The sequence below is a fragment of the Canis lupus genome, chromosome 2 (genome assembly GCF_011100685.1).
Source record: "Canis lupus familiaris isolate Mischka breed German Shepherd chromosome 2, alternate assembly UU_Cfam_GSD_1.0, whole genome shotgun sequence".
NCBI lineage: Eukaryota > Metazoa > Chordata > Mammalia > Carnivora > Canidae > Canis > Canis lupus.
This window is the reverse complement of record NC_049223.1, coordinates 46688366-46709805: the sequence shown is the minus strand read 5'-3', so window position 1 is coordinate 46709805 and position 21440 is coordinate 46688366. Positions and strand designations below refer to the sequence as shown.

The following is a 21440-nucleotide window of genomic DNA, read 5'->3' as shown; positions in this document are numbered from 1 at the left end:
GGACCCTGAGATCATGACCTGAGTGAAATCAAGAGTCAGATGCTTAACTGACTGAGCCATCCGGACACCCCTAGAATTTAAGTTCTGTATAGGCTAAGATTCTGATTTATAATTAATTGTGGACCAGAATGAACTACATACAGTTTTATTACTGTTTTAATCATCTGTTTAAATTAATCCGGCTTTTTGAAAATTATACTTTCTCAAACTTGATCGTTTTGAAAATAATACAAATTTTGATTGAAACTAGAACAGTTATTCTTTCCCTATTGAAGGTTTTTTTTAATACTGAATAATAGTATTACTGATTTTTAATAGTCCATAGAATGGTTTTTAGATTAAAGATAGAAATAGTATATGAGAAATTTGGAAGGTATTTATTAATTTAAAATTTTAGTGGACATGCATTCAATTGAGTTTGATTGCACAGCTTACTCTGAAAACTTGTATTTAGCAAAATTTCTTTCTCTTTTATTTTTCTGTTTTTCTCTATTTTTATGGTTCTAATATATATAGCTTATTATATTCAAATAATCCAAATATAATCAACTTGTTTATTTTAAGTAATTCAGATAGTTGTCCTTAATAAAGTAAGTTTAAATAACTATTATCAAGCATTAAGTGTGTGCTGAATACAAGAGTAGATTAACTGAATTGTATTTTTCATTGCAGCAAACACTGCTCATAATGGGAAAGTTAATGGCTTATGTTTTACAAATGATGGGCTTCATCTCCTTACTGTTGGTACGGATAATCGGATGAGGCTCTGGAATAGTTCCAGTGGAGAAAATACACTAGTAAGAAATTTTAAGTATCTCCATTTTTTTTTAAGTAATCTACACCCAGTGTGAGGCTTGAACTTACAACCCCAAGATCAAAAGTCACATATTCTACCAATTGAACCAGCCAGGTGGCCCTCTAACCTTTTGAATATATATTTAAAAAATGGATCTATAAAATACATTTGGTGTTCTTCTGTAGATTTAACTCTTTTCTTTTGTCTGTATCCCAGTTTTCTTTTTGTATTTTTCCATTATGTGAAGTAATAACTCTCAGCATAGGACAACCTACCCTACTGTACCCCCACCACATTCTCCCCACTTAGGAGAATTACTGCTCTACTGAGCCACTGTGCATGATGCAAGTGTACCATATCTCTCAGGTATGTTGATTATAAAGTTAAATAGTTAAATTTTATACTATATATGACTTATAAACAAAATCTAAGATGAATGTTACAATACCAGAATATAGTACTTTAATACTGGAATAAATGTGTTTTAAATGTACTAGATTCTAATGTATTTAATTTCTAACACTTTAAAAATTTACGTGATGGTCTTTACCAGCCATACCTGTGGTTTAGGAACATTCAGAATAAGCTAGTAAGTTTGTAATTTGGTGGTAATAGTAATAGCTAATATTTATTAAGAGCTTATGTATCAGATACTGTTTTAATAAAAATTAACATATAACATGTGCCAAAGCATATAGAGTCTTATTTAATCATCAAATCAATACTGTGAAAGTAGTTACTGTTACAATACCAATTTAACATATGAGGAAATAAGAAAATGGTTAATTTGCCTGAGTTAAAACAGCTGAAAAGCAACTATAGATTCCACTTTTTGACTATAGATTCCACTTTAACCACAATGGTAATTATACCAAACCCCTTATAGCATTTATTTAATGCTTTAAAGTAGGTATTGATATTAATCATCTTTCTTTTTTTTTTTTTAAGATTTCATTTATTTATTCATGAGAGACACAGAGAGAGAGAGAGAGAGAGAGAGAGAGGAGGGAAAGGTAGAGACACAGGCAGAGGGAGAAGCAGGCTCCATGCAGTGAGCCTGATGTGGGACTTGATCTCGGAACTCCAGGATCACACCCTGGACCAAAGGCAGGAGCTAAACCGCTGAGCCACCCAGGGATCCCCTCTTCTTTTTTTTTTTAAGTTTATTTATTTATTAACTTAAGTAATCTCTATACCCAGCATGGGCCTCAAACTCAAAATGCCTAGATCAAGAATTGCTATCTCTTCTGACTAAGCCAGCCAGGTGCCCCATTTCATATTCCTTTCTTTAACCTCCTTTCTAGCTAATTCTCTTTTAGGTACTTTAAATATCACTTCTTTTATTAAATTCTAATATTACTGTAAGGCCAAAATTGTTTATACTAGATTACTTTAGAGTTGCTAATCTTTTATGTATTTTTTGAAGTGCTTCTCCATCATATCTCAGACTAGAAACTCAGGCATTGCAAACTAATTTAGAATCTTCCATTCATTATATTGGTATCATGTTTCTAATCAGGCCACACCTTTCTTTTCTCATTTCATTCATTTGTCAAATAAGTATTTATTGAGCACTTCCTGTTTTCCAGACAGTATTATACAGCAGCAGACAAAACAGATAAGTCCTCTCTTCACATTACCTCCCTAGAATGTAAGTGAATGTACTTACATTCTAGGGAGAGGAAGAAAGCCATCCATCCATCAGTCAATAAATAGATGGATGGATAAAATTTATTTTATTTTATTTTATTTTATTTTATTATTTTATTTTAAGATTTCATTTATTTTTATTCATGAGGGACACAGAGAGAGAGAGAGAGAGATAGGCAGAGGGAGAAGCAGGCTTTCTGCAGGGAGCCCAATGCAGGATTCGATCGCAGGATCCCGGGATCACAACGTGACCAAAGGCAGATCCTCAACCACTGAGCCACCAGGTCCTCTGATAAAATATATTTTAGATGTAGCAAGTGCTATGAAGAAAAGTAAGGAAAGTAGCGTAGAAAATATTGGGAAGTTGGAATTGCATTTTTGCATAGGGCTGTCAGGGTATGTTTCATTGAGAAGACGATATTTGGCCTGAAGGAAATGAAGGAGAGGGCCATCAGATATCTGGAAAGGGGAGCATTCCAGGCAGAGGAAGGAAGCAGAAAGATCCTGAGGCAGGATCTTGGGATATCCAGGGAATATCCAAGAGGCTCTTATGTTGAAATAGAAGAAGCAAGGGAGAGAGAAATAGGAGGTGAGGAACAGAAGGAAAGGACAACAGAGGATACAGGCTAGGCCTCTGTGTAAGGGCTTAGGCTTTTTCTCTGGGTGAAATGGAAAACCGCTAAAGGCCTTTGAGTAGTAATATGACAGGGTCACTTTGGAAAGGTAGGTTGGCATGTGCATCAAAGGTGAATGTGATAAGTATAAACAGTATTGACTTAAAAAAATTAACAGTATTGACTATATATATAAATTGTTAGTGTGATTTTCCATTTTTCTCTCCTTGAAGGTGATACTCATACCTTATGGGTTTGTGTTAGTAGTAAGTCCATTTCTTGAATAGTGTGTTTAGAACAGATAATACATTTTAAAATTGACTTTATCTAAGTAAAAGTCATTCATGTAAAGATGACTAGAGTAGCCCAGAAACTCACCTCCAGAGGACACTTAAAAGAACTGGAGACATCAATCCCAGAAAAAGAAACTCTCAGTGGAAACACACAGTCTTCAAATACCTAGAGCACTGTCAGAATTGGAAACTGATTCCAGTCCTGCCATTTATTAATTTGCGACCTTAGTCAGTTTATTTAAGATGACATTATGAAGGACTATGGTAGGAGTTTTAATGTCTCCATCTTTATAAATTGGGGTTATTATATACCTAAACAGTAATTTTAAGGATATAATGGAAGTATGAAAAGGGTAGTAAATAATTAAATACCTGTTAAATAATAGGTGTACCATAAATAACTTTTTATTGTGTGACGTTGCCTTATTGGTAGCACCCTTGTTAGTTTTTTTTTTTTTTTTAAGATTTTATTTATTTGAGATGGAGAGAGAAAGAGCGCATGTTCATGCTTGAGTGGTAGGGGGTGGGGGGTAGAGAGAGAAGGCAAAGTAGGCTCCCCACTGAGTGGGGAGCCTGATGCAGGCGAGATCCCAGGACCTTGAGACCATGACCTGAGCCAAAGGCAGACGCTTAACCAACTGAGCCTCCCAGGCACCCCTAGTTAGTTTTAAAAAGGTGTGTATGGAGGGTGTCCATTGGCAACAATAGAATTTGTACCATTGACTTACTTTGATAGTTCTCTGTGGTATAACCTTTTCTCCCATTTTATGCTTCTCTTACTGTTTTTTCTTATGCTTCCTTTTTGCTTTTAAGAGGGCTTCATCTTTTACATCTCCTTTTCCTCTTCAGTAGAAACTTCTAAATTTTAAAAACAAGTATCAAGAAAAATACATAAGTTAAATAAGAAAACTTTAATCCTAACCTTAAAGTTGTAAATATATTTGTTTTCTTTGCAAATTCTGAAGCCTTTTTATTATGTTCTCTTTGAGTAATTTTCTTTTTGTTTGATCTGGTAGTTAGATATTCTCGTTCTTCAGAGATACTTCTCTTTCTCTTCCTTATTTTAAACTAACGGTTCTGGACCTACCTCAGTAGCTTTTGCTGCTTGTTGTTTTGTAATGTGGTTGGTTGGTTGGTTGGTTTGTTGGTTTATTTATGTATTTATTTATAAAAAAGATTTTATTTATTCATTAAAGACACAGAGGAGAGAGAGACCGAGACACAGGCAGAGGGAGAAGCATGTAATGTGGTATATTTATAAAAGCAACATTGCCACATTTCCCAAACACTCTTTCAATCCAGCTATGATTAACATTTTGGAGAAGTAATTCCTGTGATAAATTAGAAGCAGTATTAAATGTAAGGATTTTAAGAAAGTAAATAAATTTTTACTTGGAATATTAAAAATAAAATTAAATAAATTTTAAAAAGTGTAAGTGCATACTTCTAATGGGTGTATAATTATTTGTAAGTTATATACAAATACTGTTGTGAACCTATGTGTAAAGATTAATTTCTTATTTTTTAAGTAAAAATGAGATCAAAAAATAGAATTCTTATGTTTTCTTCTCACACCTTACTAGATTATCTTGCAGGGTCCTCGTGGTGTGTGAACTGCACTCTAGGGACCATTACCTTAGAGAACATAACAAGTACGTGCAGGAAAAATGCACAGAGAGACAGCTTTTGGTACAACAAAAGAACAAAAAAATTATAGTACCTATTCTGGTGTTGGTTGTTTTAGTTACTGCTGTTATCATTCACTGTGACTGATATCTAGAAATTGGAAGTTTATCCTTTATTCTTCCTTGCCCCTTGTCCCTTGTATTAAATGAATTACACGTCCTCTTAATTCTTTCTTAATTTTTTTCATATCCGTCTTCCCTTCCAGCCTCACTCTGGGTTCTCATGATCTATTTAATTAGTTTAATATTCTAACTTTTCCTAAACTGATCTCCCAGTGGAAGTCTCTCACTGTTTCCTTAACACTTCTAGGTAATTAAAACCAATGCTTTTGCCTATTGCACACTGAGCCTTCATAAGCTGTATCTTATAATTCACCGGCTTTATGTCTTGTCACTTTACCTTATTTTTCTCTGTCATTACTGAACTACTTAGAGGTTTTGAAAAATACTGTGCTCTCTTGCCCTTCCTTTTGCTGCACAGACTCCTGCCTTTGCTTTGAAATAGTGTAGTTCTCCTTCCTGTCCTAGATGCTTCTCAGCTTTCAAGGTTCATCTCAGACACAACCTCTGTAATTCCTCTCGTCTGGCTTAAATGCTTCCAAGTACCCAGTGCTTACTTGGAGAAGAATGTCCTGTGATCATCAGGTCATGGAATGAAGGAAAAATCATTTGCCACAATGTAGCATTGTGGTTTTTGATTAGTACAGTTGAGATTTAGCTTTTCATTCTGTCATTTGCTACCCCAAAGACCTCAACTAAAATACTTAACCTTTCTAAATGTTTTCTTTTTGCATAATAATGCTATCTCATAGCACTGTTTTAAGTATTACATGAAATAACCCTTGTAAAACATTAAGCACTTTGATATTTACAGCAAATGTTGTCAGTAAATGCTACCTGTCTTTATTATCATTATGCTGATCATTGTTTGACAATAAAATAAGCTGCCTTGTGATGGAATCTCTGTCACTGTAGGTATTCATTTGGTGATTAAATGTATGTATTTCCTGGAAAAATAAAGGGATTCATCCTATCCAAAGTCTCATATCTTCCTCTCCTATCAAAATCTTTTTTTTTTTTAAGGTTTTATGTATTTATTTATTCATGAGAGACACAGAGGGAGAGGCAGACATGGGGAGAGGGAGAAGCAGGCCCCCTGCCGGGAGCCTGATGCAGGACTCAATCCCAGATCACAACCTGAGATGAAGGCAGTTGCTCAACCACTGGGCCCCCCAGGTGCCCCTCAAAACCTTTTAAAAGCCTGTACATGCCACCTTTAAGACATCATAGCCAAAAGGAGCCTCCCCTCTACAGTACTTTTATAATAATACACATCATGCTATTTATCATACATTGGTAAGCATACATTGTCATAAAATGGGAACCTTAAACAATCATCTAGTATAATGTATGACACATAGTGAGCATTGGTGAATGATCCTTCCTTTCCTTAATCCATTATTAGAACTTTATTCCATAGGTATTGAAAAGATACTGATGATTTTGAGTCCACGAGTGATTTGATCACAGCAGTGATTTACAAAGATTAATAGGACCATAAGTTGCAGGATGGTTTGGACTAGGGGTGCCTAAGGACAAAAACAAGAGTTAGATAACTAGTTCAATATTCGTACCTCATCTAACACTTTCCAGTTCATATTTGGGAAAGAATGTAGTAGAGTGGGAAGAACTCAGGCCTTATAGCTAGATCCTCTGATAAATGTAAATAAGGCCATCACAGGGATCCCTGGGTGGCGTAGCGGTTTAGCGCCTGCCCTTGGCCCAGGGCGCGATCCTGAAGACCCGGGATCAAATCCCACGTCGGGCATGGAGCCTGCTTCTCCCTCTACCTATGTCTCTGCCTCTCTCTCTCTCTCTCTCTGTGTGACTATCATAAATAAATAAAAGTTAAAAAAAAAATAAGGCCATCACAGTCTAGCAGTTCAAAATTTTTCTAGCAGGAGCAGGGAATTTCTAGTTGACATGTGTGTTTTTTTCTCCATTCTCCTTCCCCACTGTTCTACAAATATTTACACATACAGGATCAAAAGATGCAAATGAATTATACTTTTAAATATATATAGGAATTAATAAATCTAGTGACATACTGAATACCTTTATGTTCTGGGTCTCTCATACACATTATTTCATCTGATTTTTCACATTAACTGTTAAATGATCCTATTTCTATTTAACAGATTAGAAAAATGAAACTCAGAGGCTAAGTCATTCAGTACTTATAAGAGGTAAAAGAAAAGAAAAAGGTGGGTGGGGAGTAGAATGGATTTCTACAAACCAAGTCTACTGAATGTTAGTTTAATATTTTAATGTTTCATTCTACCCCTGCTGCAGTGGGATAACTGAATACATATTCCCATTTCAGTCAGATGTTAACCTGAAGGGTGGGTAAGGCAAGCGTAGTATCCATAGATTATCAGTATATGTCCATTTGGGCCTCAGTATTTATTATATATCTTTAAAATATATACAAATGTATATATACATTTGTATATATTTTAAAGATTTCATTTATTTTAGCGAGATGACACAAACAGGGAAAGGAAGAGAGAATCTTTTTTTTTTTTTTTTTTTTTTTTTAAGAGAGAGAGAATCTTAAGCCGACTCTGCTGAGTGCAGAGCCCAGTGCAGGCCACTGAGATCACGACCTGAGCCAAAATCAAGAGTCAGGTGCTTAACCAACTGAGCCACCCAGGCACCCCTGTTTCTATGTATTTATACACACACACACACACACACACACACACACACTCTCTCTCTCTCTCTCCTCCCTCTCCCAACTAACCTTTACAAAAAGAGGAAAAGATAAATCACTCTCAAAACTCTAGTGTTAGCCATAGTATTGGGAGTCTTTGGTGATCTCCATGCTCATAATTCTCAAATGTTTAGCTACTGGTTTTACACCTACCCTAAACCACTTAATCTAAATTATCAGCAGGAAATAAACCTCACTGTCCATTTCTTTAGCCCAAAGCTTCTCAACTTTGATGAGCCTTTAGATAACCTAGGGATCTGGTTAAAATGTAGATTCTAGTTGAGTGGGATTGGGATAGAACCTGGAATTTTGCTTTTTGAACTGCTGAGACGATGCTGACGTTGGGCTTGTGCCTTTGGCATACAGGCACAGAATTTTTATTTTTGTCCTAAATATGTAGTTATATAAAGTTGCAGTTATATACACACTATTTGTGTTCTCTGCTTTTTTTATACTTAGTTTTTAATCCTTATTTCCTGCATAGTTTTCATAATTATGATTTTTAATTACTATATAAACTAAGTTGTAACATTATTAGGAATTTACATCTATTTTTAGTTATTTTGCCATTCTAGATAATGCTTCATCAAATTCCTCTGGGCATACAGCTTTTTGCTGTTTAATTCCCTAAGATAAATTCTCAGGAGTAATTAGTAGGTCAAGGAGTAAGAATAACTTTCTTGTGTAGTAGGTACAGAGTTTCAGTTCTTCAGGATGAAGAGAGTTCTAGAGGTTGATGATGATGGCACAACAATGTGAATATGATGTCACTTAATGGTACACTTAAATATAGTTAAGATGGCAAATTTTATGCTGTATGTATTTTACCACAATTAAAAATGTTTTAAAATAAAAAGTTATACACCCCCCCCCAAAAAAGAACGTCTTTGTATTTTGTTGCATAATAAATCATTTGGCCTTTTAGAAGCAATGACCAAATTACAGTGTCACCAACATGTTACTTCACTTGTAGCAGTATTCACTGTCCCAGGGTTTCTTGAAATTTTTGCTAAATGGTCTAAAGCAATAATTTAAGTTACCTTAATTCGCATTTTATTTCTACTTTAAATGTAAACATTTGCTTTTGTGAATTTTTTTGTACTATTTGTATTTTCCTCTTATGTGAATTAATTCTTTCTATTAGGACCTTGATCATTTTCTTTAGACTTGGTACAGCCCTTTCCATAGTATGATGCAATATTTTAAGTAAATGTTTTTTCTAGTCTTTGTTGTCTTTTTAATTCAGATTTAAGAAATGAGTAATGTTACAATTTTACATCCTACAGGTAAACTATGGAAAAGTTTGTAATGACAGCAGAAAAGGATTGAAATTCACTGTCTCCTATGGCTGCAGTTCAGAATTTGTTTTTGTACCATATGGTAGCACCATTGCTGTTTATACAATTTACTCAGGAGAACAGATAACTATGCTTAAGGGACATTATAAAAGTGTTGACTGCTGTGTGTTCCAGTCTAATTTCCAGGTAAGAATGATCCTTAAAGGAATTGAAAATGTTCAGGTAGCTAGCTTGTCAGAGTAGTTGTATATGAAAGAGTAAATTGTGATTTCAGTCTGAGGAATTATACTTTTAATCCACATTTGAGCTAGGATTTCTTAAATAGAGGATTATACAGTATAGAGTTTTAGATAGTATAGAATATTTGTATGAATCAATATAATACTGTGCAACTTGACTGAGATAAATTCTTTCTTTTGCATATGGGCTTCATTTATTTACCAGATGAAAATCTCTAGCAAATTAAAATGATGTCTTGTAGTCAATATTTTGGGAAAAGTTGGAATACATGTGTCTAATCTCAAAGTACAGTTTTTGTTGATTTATGTATGTGCAAGTCTGTCTCATTTTGTTTCCTCTCTGTTTTCTGCCAGTGGCTGATCAGTTTAATTTTGAGTGTTGTAACTTACATGATTTCTTAAATACTTACGGTTTTTGTTTGTTTGTTTGTTTTTTATAGAGGCACTTTGGGACTCTGTGACTATCCCACTCCTCGTTTTACCAACAGAGCAGATTATTTTTTTTTTCAGAGAATATTGGCACAAATTACCTCATGTATTCCTTTAAATAAATCTCTAATATAGCAAGACTGTTGGTATTTTCTGTATTTTGTAGGTAAAGAAAATGAGGCTCATAAGACTTAAATACTGATAGGATGAAAATTCCATATTATAAGAACTAGGAAGGAGTTCATCACCTGGTGAAGTTCTTTATCATTTATTCGTTAATGCTAATTACTTAATTTGTGTCTGATACTACAGTAAGATATACAGCGCTTATTTTTCAGCCAGCACACATCTGTATGGCAATAGCTATTATTAAAATATTCAAATACATATATTACTGTTTGTTAAATAGGTGTTGCACTACGGCCCTTAAGTGACCTGTAGCTTCACCCCCTTTTCTGAGGCTTCCTAGATTATACCTCAACCCAGGACCTAGGAGGGACCTTCTTGATCCTGCTCCCACTCTATGGCTATTACCTCTTCTGATTGGTCAGTATCCTGATGTACTAGTTGTTAAATATTTTTAGAATAACTTCTGGGCAAAGAAGACTAAAACATCAGAGAAGTGACATCATGTGGTTTGCACAGAGCGTGGTTATCTATTCAAAGAAATTCTTGAAATATTTCATCTCTTATGCAGAGTCACTCAGAGACACAGCCAAGATTTTAAACCAGATATCCCGACTATAAATTACTGCTTTCCACCAAATCAGAACTTTGTAACAGGTGTGCCGAGAGGAGATTAAAAGAATGCCAAGATACTGATTTCCATCGGTCCCTGGAATAGTTGAGACAAGCCAACCACAGCCAGAAACCTGAGCCAGTTGCCTCCTGACTAATACCAGATCTGTAGGTGCTACGTACTTGGATTTTGAATCACTGCACAACATCAGACAGCTTCCAACTCTTATCCCATTAGATCCATTATGATTTTTTTTTAAAGATTTTGTTTATTCATGAGAGACAGAGAGAGAGGCAGAGACATAGGCAGAGGGAGAAGGAGAAGCAGGCTCCATGCAGGGAGCCTGATGTGGGACTCAGTCCCGGGTCTCCAGGATCACACCCTGGGCTGAAGGCAGCGCTAAACCGCTGAGCCACCGGGGCTGCCCCCATTATGATTTTTAAAAAGGGAAAATAATTCTAAGTCTCAAAAGTGAAATAGAATAGTACTTTGCATCCACTTACCGGTAGAACCCTTTTCCAAATTAAATATTATATAGAATTCACAATCTGAAAACAAAATTGATAGTTATGGTAATTTTAAGTATAAAAATCTAACAAGATAACCTACCATAGAAATAAATAATGAAAAAAAAAAGAAATAAATGATGATAATAATGGATTATAACCCACTGACTAAAATAGGGATCCATGAATCCATTCAGGTATAAGTAAATAAACTAATAAATTGTAAGTCTAATGAGGAGTGGGTTATTTACAGAGTCCCAAAGTGCCTCTCTACAAAACACTAATTATAAATGTAAAATGTGTAATTTTTCCTTGAAGAAGCCTGGCATACATCACCTTAATCAAATGATCAAAGTTAACATCCAGTTATGTGATATTCCTTCAGTGATAGTCGTGGCACAGATGCATCACCTGAGTTTAATCATGAAGAAATAGGAAAATTTGAAGGACATTCTACAAAATAACTGGTGTGTATCTTCAAATTGTCATGGTTCCAGATTGAAGGAAGTTAGGAGACATGGCAACTAAATGCAGCTGTATGATTTTAATCTGGACGCTTTTGCTGTAAAAGACATTTATTCAGAACAGTTTGTGAAACTTGAATGGAATTTAAGAATTAGCAATTAGCTGAAAGTAGTATATCATTGTGAATTTTTTTATTATGTTGGATGCACCATAATTGTATGAGAATGTCCTAGGTCAAAGGAAGTATACACTCAACCATTAAAGAGTAACAGGACTCATGATGTCAACTTATCAACTTAGTCTCATATGTTGAAATTTTTAAAATCTAATTTCCTAAATGAACACTTACACTTAACCCCAAGACTTTATTTATTATTTTTTTTAAATTTTTATTTATTTATGATAGTCACAGAGAGAGAGAGAGGCAGAGACACAGGCAGAGGGAGAAGCAGGCTCCATGCACCAGGAGCCCAACATGGGATTTGATCCCGGGTCTCCAGGATCGCGCCCTGGGCCAAAGGCAGGCACCAAACCGCTGCGCCACCCAGGGATCCAACCCCAAGACTTTAATACTCAATTCAGAACCCTCCATTTACCTGAAGTCCTTATTAGTTGTTGTAATTTAAGTGCTGTCTCTTGTAAGTTCTCTTTGTTGAACGTCTGCAGAATTTCCTTTGTCCCCATCAGTGTGGCAATACTTAACCATAAATTGCCTTGTAAGCTTGTCTGACCAAGCTGTCTTGGAGGTAGGTGTGTGTGTGTGTGTGTGTGTGTGTGTGTGTGTATCTTAAGAAATTCAATTACTCAAATGCACTGAACATTTGAAAATATCTTTGCATCATCCACAGTTAGCATAACTATATATTCAACATTAAACAATACAGTCTATAGAATTTTGTTCCCTACAGAAACTTTGATAATGTATAACTAAATCAAGTTTACTTTAATATTTTTATATCTATGTTTCCTATAAATAACTTTATAATCTTAATTCCCCTTTATCTAGAACTCTTTTTTTAAAAAAAAATACTAATTGTACCATACTTCAAACTTTTTGAGATGAACAATAATAAAAAATAAATAATTGCAAAGCAGAGCAAGAAAAACATTCACTATTAGAAATGTTTGGGGGCTCCTGGGTGGCTCAGTCAGCTCAACTCTTGATCTGGGCTCAGGTCTTAATCTCAGGGTTGTACATTGAAGCCCCATGTTGAACATGTTGAAAAAAAAATATTTGTGTAGAAATACAGAAATAAATTTGTGTAAAAAAACTACTTAGTCATTCAGAGTTTTATAACCACTTAACATTTTGCTGGTTTTTTCTTCTTTTTTCTTTTTAGACCTTTTTCCATTACATAACTTTTTTTTTTTTTTTAACCTAGGATTTTACATCCTGCTTTTTTCCCTTCGCATGATGACTTTGATTTATAGCCTTCTCTTTTCTCTTGACAATGAATATTTTCCCATATCATTAAATATTCTTTAAAAACAAATTTAATCGTTATCTTATGCTGTGAATGGCACATAAATTTACATGTAAATCATTATCCTCCTTTTGGACAATTATTTCCATATTTTGTTATTTTAAATATAAGACTGCTGATATCCTTGAATTTCATGTCTTTGGCATGATTTAGAAATGTTTACAAAAACTTTTGACCTGTATTGAGATTCTATTCTGTAAAAAGATTATACCAATTTTTATACCCTTTTTATGTGAGAGTATCTATTTCACTGACCCATAGGAATGTTTTTAATACTAGACAGTATAACATATTCCTTAAGTTTTATTGAGGACAGAAATGAACATTGTTCAGCTGTGTGTAAACAGCATATTCATAAAGACTTTGACATAGATTGTGCATCAACCCAAGCTTCCCCTTATTAAGTAAACTTCTCAGTAGGCATGGCATATGGGTCTTAATGCTCTTCTGTTGAATAGCAGCCAGTTAGACAGCTGTGAGCTAAATAATATTTTTTGTGAAGTTCTGGCCTATTTTAGCTAGAAATTAATGTTTTCTTTATTGATGTCTTTATTACAACTCAGTTATTGACAGAGAAGGACAGACTCTTGATCCCATTTTTTTCTCTGCTCTGACATTTAAATTAAATGGATACCATGATTAATTTAAAAAAACCACTAAGTTGTTGAATCTTTCTTTAAAACTTTCAGGTTAGCAAGCTCTGATATATCCTAATGATATTTTAAAATACAAAACAAAACTTTACTGCATCTTAAACAAGCAAACAAAAAGCATCAGCTCAGTTTCTTTGGGGAATAGAAATAGAATTAATCTAATTGATCTAGCCTAAGAATTAGTCCTTTAAATGCTGTATTCATTTCAAACTGACATCAGCTTTAAATTGACCCACAATCACATCTCTATTTTCTGTGTTATAGGAACTTTATAGTGGCAGCAGAGACTGCAATATACTTGCTTGGGTACCATCCTTATATGAACCAGTTCCAGATGATGATGAGGTAAATATTACTTAAACAAATTATATAGTGACTTCTAAATCATAAAGAAAATAGTTTTATTAATGTACTTCATATGAGACCTTTTTTTTTTTCAAAGATTTTATTTATTCATTTGAGAGAGAGAAAGAGAGAGCACTAGTGGTGGAGTACAGGGAGGGAGAGGGAGAAGCAGACTCCCCACTGAGCAGGGAGCCTGATTCACGGCTTGATCCCAGGACTCAGAGATCACGACTTGAGCTGGAGGCAGACGCTTAACCATCTGAGCAAACCATCAGGCACCCCATGAGAGAGACTTTTAAAACATGTCTTGCTGTTTCCATATTTTGAAAATAATTTGCCTGTTATAACACATTTGGAAAATCCAGAAAAATATTGAAAGAACAACATAAATTTTTAAAGTTGAATTACTTTTTTTTTTATTTTTATTTATTTATGATAATCACACAGAGAGAGAGAGAGAGGCAGAGACATAGGCAGAGGAAGAAGCAGGCTCCATGCACCGGGAGCCCGACATGGGATTCGATTCCGGGTCTCCAGGATCGCGCCCTGGGCCAAAGGCGCCAAACCGCTGCGCCACCCAGGGATCCCAAGTTGAATTACTATTAACACTTGAATTTACTTCATGTTTTTTCTTATGTATATATGGTTGTTTAAACATAGTTAATATATGCTGAGACACATAACTTGGCATCCTACTTTATTAACTTAATAAATTTTTTTCACTGGTTTAATAATTTTGTAAATTTGTTTTTAACAACATAGCATGCTATCATTTATGTATCACAATTTAGTTAAATATATACCTATTTGGAGACATTTCTTTTGATTACTATAACCAAATCAAGGTAAATACCTGTTTATAAGTTGTTTATGTTTCTGATTGCTTATTTGGATAGATTCCTAGAAGTAGATTTTATCCCTTGAATTGTCATGTCTGACATATCTAAGGTTTTTATTCACACTCTCAAATTTTACCAATTTACATTCCTACCAGCAGTCTGTTAGTGCCTATCTTAGAGCATAAATTGATACAAATATGACCTATGGCAATGGGAATAAAGAGCCTTAAAAATGTGGTAGGTAAACAAAGATGAGTAAGACATGCCCCCTGGCCTTAAGTAGTAGCCTCTATATTTTTTTTTACTTCTATGTTACACTGTCTAAAGGTGCTATCATTCCCACCAAAAATTATTTTACTAAACACTGTTAATCATCCCTGTTTATCTTAATTTCTAGGATATGAAAAGTCAAATGTCTAAAACCCAATGTTTGTATATATAATGTTTTAAAGTTGGAAATAAAATAATGCAGTTAGAAACACAAGTTAATCTTACCCAAGTCTTGGTATAAAAATGAGTTAATCTCACCCAAGTCTTGGTATAAAACAAAGCATCTTAAATGGAGATAAAAAGTATTAGTAGAGCAAGTTTAAAATTCTAAAAACATTTCTCACGTATTTAGTTCCTTTGTGAAAACATGACTGTCCAAAACCACATAGAAATGAGTTTTTATGGGGGTGGTTGGTACCGTTTAGCAGTTATGACAAAATCTATTTCATACCTACATTCGCAACTGCTGTGATTTACTATAGTATAAAGCCTATCACTTACTTTCTTTTGCCCCAATCCAAATAAAAGAGAGAAAAAACACAGTGGTAAATTTTCAAGCAGCTAGCCAACCGCTGTATGAAGATTTTCAGATTTCATCATATGTCTAATTTAGTTTATTATGGTTTTGATTAGTTTTAGTGTACAGCTGCTTTAAATGATTGAATATATTCTTTTATAGAAAGCTTAGTATGAAAAAAAAAAAAAAGAAAGCTTAGTATGGCCAAATACCTCGGCTCAGCCATTTTTTTGCATTATTTAATTACTGTGTCCTCCTGTTTAGGAATTATTATATGCAGTAAATCCAAGTTAAAACTATAAAAAAAGAAACCCCCCAAAAAGAGAAAATACCAGTTGAGTCTATGTTAGAAGGTAAAGCAATAACTTACCAAATGAAAACAATAAAAATAAAAGTAAATCTATGATTTACATATGGAAAAAGGATAGAGAAAAACTAAATTGCTTAACTTATATAGTCTGTAACTGATACTTTATTTTGTACAATGTTGTTACAGTCATAGTTTGAGCTTCTCATCCCAGAAGAATTTTTGCAAATGGGAAATTAAACTGAACAAGTAGAAAAGCAAATAGAGATATGCAAAAAACAAGTTAGCTTTATATTTAAATTTTAGAGCTAAAAAACCTTATATTTTAAAATATACTGTTTATACACCACTTTAAGATAGCATCATTTTCATAAAATGGTATGTGCTAAAATTTTCACAAAACTGTAGTTTGAAAGATTCCTGTGAATGTAGGTAGAACATGAATGTGATCATGGTATAGATCTGAGGAGAGAAGTCTATCTGCACCAGACCCTACTCTTTGCATGTATGTACATTTACTATTTAACTCATATTTAAAAGTGTTTTTCTCTCACCTGTCAAATAAATGATGCTGCAGTTTCCCAGAAATAACACACTTAAAACAAAACATGCACATTTATATACACTTATTCAGTCTTCAGTTTCAGATAAACTAAATAATAATCATAATGGTAACTGGGTTTGAATCCCTGTTCTGCCATCCTTTATGGACTGAGGACAAGTTTATGATATCTCCAAATATCAGAACCGTCAAGCTAAATTGTTCTTTAGTCTCCTTTCAAATCCACCATTGAGATAAGATTACTTCCCCATCAACCAAAATATAATCTTTTAGTGGTATTTCCTCTGGTATCCAAGACAGAGGGGGAATTTAGTTCTACTTTAAGAAATTGAAGGGCATTGGGTGATAAGAAAAAGTTTTATGGTCTTTAGCATAAATCTATGCATTCCTTAATTGGCAGTCTGTTTTATTATTATTCTGAGGACTCTGCCTTCCTTTTCCCCTCTTTTCCTAAAACTTGGTCATGGTCAAGGCGAGCCTATATAACTCTAATCATTTTTTCCTTCCTAAATCTATAGGGCAGCTACATTATAGTTTAAATCTGACCTGTCACCAAGAATCATACTTTATTTTGATAGTCACACAATACATAGCTGTTTTATTTATCACTGGGTAGATACGTACAGTTGACCCTTAAAAATGAAGAGGGTTGGGATGCTGACACCTACCCCCATGCAATCAAAAATCTTTGTGTAATTTTCAACTCCTCTGTAACTACTCATAGTCTACTATTGACAGGAAGCCTTACCCATAACATAGCCAATTAACATCTATTCTGTATATGTGTCATGTACTGTATTTTATAATAAATTTTTTATAATAAATAATAAAGTAAGCTAGAGAAAAGAAATGTTATTAAAATCATAAGGAAAAGAAAATAAATTTATAATACCGTACTATATTTATCAAAAAAAAGAAATTGCATATAAGTGGATCCATGTAGTTCAAAGCCCTGTTTGAGGCCAGCTGTAATCATTTGCCAACACAGACAGCCCTATATTGCGCCCATAGAGACTTTCCAATAATACCAGTAAGAAATTTAGAATATACCAAGATGTGTATGTGGTAGATATGAGGGTTGGTTTTGTTCTTCCATTATTTGGACTTGAACTAGATCCCTTCTAAATCATGCTTCTCTATCTCCATAACATTTACAACTGTCTGTCAATAGAACAGGCAGCCTGGTGAGGTTCAAGCATAAAAAGGATGTCCACTAGGAGGAGTCGTTATGGAGAAAAGTAATAGATGGTAGTTAAACTTCATCAATGGGTCTCAAACAGTAATGTGGGTACTACATCCATATACAACATTCTTACTATAGCTTTTAATTACAAGTAGGTTTTATTTGTGATTTTTTTAGCAATAAAATCTAACTGTAAGAATAGTACTATAATGCATTTATATTGTTATCCTTTATTACTATAAACACTAAAATTTATAGTATTTGTGTATTAGTATAGTATTTATCAAAATTTATGAATATTTCATTTCAATTTTCACAATCTTGATTTATTTGCTCATAACAATAATTTACAATAAAATATAATTTTGCTTTTCTCTTGAGTTTTCAAATGAAATTTAAATGTTTAATATTGGACTTCCAGGGCAGCCCCAGTGGCTCAGCGGTTTAGCCCCTCCTTCAGCCCAGGGTGTGATCCTGGAGACCCAGGATCGAGTCCTTTGTTGGGCTCCCTGCCTGGAGCCTGCTTCTCCCTCTGCCTGTGTCTCTGCCTCTCTCTCTCTCTCTCTGTCTGTCATGAATAAATAAATAAAATCTTAAAAAAAAATAATGATTGGACTTCCATAGTGAAGTTAGGAAGCGTGACCTTTGTGTGGCTTATCCACTGAGGGACATTTTTGAGAGATTTCTAAGGCAGAGTTAAAGGCTTCTAAAGGTAGAGTAGGAAGAGAGGACTCACCTAATCCCCAGGGACAAAACATCTTTATTTATTTTTTTAATTTGAATTCCAGTATAATTAACATACAGTGTTATGGTAGTTTTAGGTGAACAATATAGTGATTCAGTAATTCTGTGCATTACTCAGTACTCAGCAGATGGTGTACTTTAATCCCCTTCACCTATTTCACCCGTGTTCATCCCAACCCTATAACCATCAGTTTGTTCTCTATGGTTAAGAAATACACATCTTTCAATAAACTCTCACTAAATAACCTAATTTAGTAGTTAAATTATAAACCCAGGAAGACAGGAAATTCAGTAAACATTTGGATGAAAAAATAAACTTTAGTATGGTACAAAAAATCAGTAGACTGCTAGAAAGAAGTGAATAATTAGCTGAGGTTTGGTAATAGTTTTTTTTTTTAATCTGGACATTTGAGATATCATAGAATTTGGTTTGTACAACTAAGTAATGATAGTCAACATTAAGTTTAATAATGGTGCCAGTAGTGGGCATTAGGCTTAAGTGATAGATTCTGATCTGTAGCTTTAACAGCCATGAAGAATACTTAAATTATTATGTCTTTTTCCGACTATCCTGGATGATATTGGGGAATTTACTAGAAGTTCACACTTTCTCTTACTGTTACCACTGTTTAAATTTTAAGATTCTAAGTCATATCAAAAAGCAGTGAACATGCATAGACATGTTAAGGGGTTCCTCTTAACATAAAACATTGCTGTGTAGTGTAAAAGGCAGTACCTAAGATAATAAAGGAGTACTTTTGATGCTAATACGTTGTTGGATTTGAGGTCTGAACACACTTGTAGCAAATGTAAAAGCTTAGAATAAGAAGCAAACCTGGCTCATAATGACCAGATACTCAAAAAAATGAGTCCATCTTTAAAGTCCTTTAGTCATTTGCCAGAGAATAAGAAGGTAGCCATCCAAAAAGTTTTCTCAGAAAGTAAATTGATTTGAAATGCCACAGATCATTAAAATTCCTCAAGTTGCTGATTATTTTTATTAGGGGGGGGGCTCTAAAGTTGTAAGAATACTGTGATGTTTTGTTGTTTTAAATAAACACCATCCAAATGCATGATATCTTTCAAAGAAATCTCCCTGGAAAACCTATGAGCTAATGACAAACCTGTTACCAGTTTTGACGAATTATTCATGCACTTGAGAACTGTCTTACCAGCTATGAAAAAAATAAGTAAATCTCAGTACTTAATGACTCATATTAGTTTTTGGACCAAAAATGGTGTTACTCAGTTTGATTGAACACTTTATCCCCACATATGGTGTTTGTGTATTTGTAAAGTCTGGTCCATCGAAACAATAAAAAGTTGCCAACATTAATATCTTGGGCTGTCAGGTCAGATTATAGACCTAAGTCCAATCTTAGCCACATGTATGTTAATGTGCAACCTTCTCCAGATAATTCATCAGTGTTGCAGAAATGCCATAAGCAATAGCAACATCATAGCGTGTGCACGCACACAAGTGTGTGTGTGTGTGTGTGTGTATGTAGATGAATTTATATATACGTTTTGAGGTAATAACTTTGAAGGAAATATTGGTAATTTAGATAAATTCTGGCTTGTCTATTTAAAATGAAGTTACATTGCCTTACATTGTATGTGGGATATTACGTTACTTTAACTTTGAATTAACAATTATTATTTTCAAAATAATGTAATTGCTCTTCATTTGATATGTAACTATATTGTGAACCTAAAATTATGAGTTAAAACAATCAAATTTTCCTTTTTTCTTTTTTAGCCTACAACCAAATCACAGTTAAATCCAGCATTTGAAGACGCATGGAGTAGCAGTGATGAGGAAGGATGACTCTCAATCCTGAGTACTTTTGTGTCTCTATTGATGAAACTTTTTGTTTTGTTTGAAAGATTTTATTTATTTGAGAGAGAGAGACAAAGATAGCAAAGGAGAGAGCAGGAGCTGGAGGAGAGGGAGAAGCAGGCTCCCCGGCTGAGCAGGGGCTTGATCCCTGGACCCTGGGATCATGGCCTGAGCTGAAGGCCACCCAAGTGCCCCTGTATTGATGAAATTTTTAAAATAGGACTGTTTTTGTTGCTATTGTTTTCCTCCTATATGGTGACAGCTAAATTAGCCCTGAATTTGGGTGATTTTTTCACCCATATTTTAAAGTGAGGGTAGTATTTGCATGAAATCCTGAAGCCAACTTTTATATAGTTTATATAATCAAAACGTATTTCCTTGATCCCTGTTGCTATGGCCTGGGGCAGCCCTTGTTGTTATAGTATACTCTCTATACTGAATCCTCTCTGTTGAGACACATCCTGGCAATCCCCAGGCCCTCATGTGGGACTTTGAGCACATTGTGTGAAGTATAAGATGCAGTGTCAGAGGATGAGCAAGTAAAGATTATCAGCACTGATTTTCTCCTACTAACTGTACCATCACCTTGTTCATTTTCACTTCCAATGATGCTTTTACTGCAGACAATCATAACAAAAATGATAGTTGAAAAGTTAACATCCAGTTCTTTAATCTTTTTTTTTCATACATTCAGTTTTTACAACGATTTCATTTAATCAACCATTGTATAGCTTTTAGTTAAATATTTTTGGACTCAGTCCAAAAAGTATGCATCACAGAAGGTTTTTAACTTGGAGGAAATCCCATGTTTCCTTTATTTTAATGTACACCTTGTACTCCTGCTTGAACTCCCTTTCTGTGAATCTCATTAAGCGTGACCAAGTCCTGTTTCATTCATTAAAGCAGGAAATGCCCTGGTGGGAAATCTGGCTCAACATGAAATATTGTCATAAAATTTTTATTTTCTATTCTTCTTTTGTTTGATTCTTCTTTTGTAATAACCCACAAGTGATTATCATGAAGTTAATCTTACTCTCCTTGTTTCTGATTCTTAACAGCAGGAGACTAGGAAAAGGGGTTTTTATAGCTTGAATAACAATTGTACAAAAATTGAGTTTTTAAGTGTGGATTAGGCCTCATATCAGACCTTCCTGGCCAAATGTTTAACATATATTTACTTTATAGTTGATTTTCTCAAGCTCTGACCAT

At 34.2% G+C, this 21440-nt stretch overlaps 1 protein-coding gene across 6 annotated transcripts in view; it reads left to right on the top strand.

The window, feature by feature from the left end:
* ERCC8 (ERCC excision repair 8, CSA ubiquitin ligase complex subunit) overlaps window positions 1-21205 on the top strand; it is a 56271-nt gene extending 35066 nt beyond the window's left edge. For 4 of the 6 annotated variants that reach the window (XM_038530685.1, XM_038530681.1, XM_038530682.1 and 1 more), the window contains 5 exons: window positions 673-797; window positions 1106-1162; window positions 9098-9295; window positions 13889-13969; window positions 20151-21205. In XM_038530685.1, the coding sequence (XP_038386613.1) occupies window positions 673-797; window positions 1106-1162; window positions 9098-9295; window positions 13889-13969; window positions 20151-20219 (530 nt within the window). In that variant the 3' untranslated portion in view covers window positions 20220-21205. The remainder of the gene's footprint in view (window positions 1-672; window positions 798-1105; window positions 1163-9097; window positions 9296-13888; window positions 13970-20150) is intronic. The other 2 variants (XM_038530683.1, XM_038530684.1) reach the window with 1 other exon arrangement.
* Window positions 21206-21440: the final 235 nt, after the last annotated feature.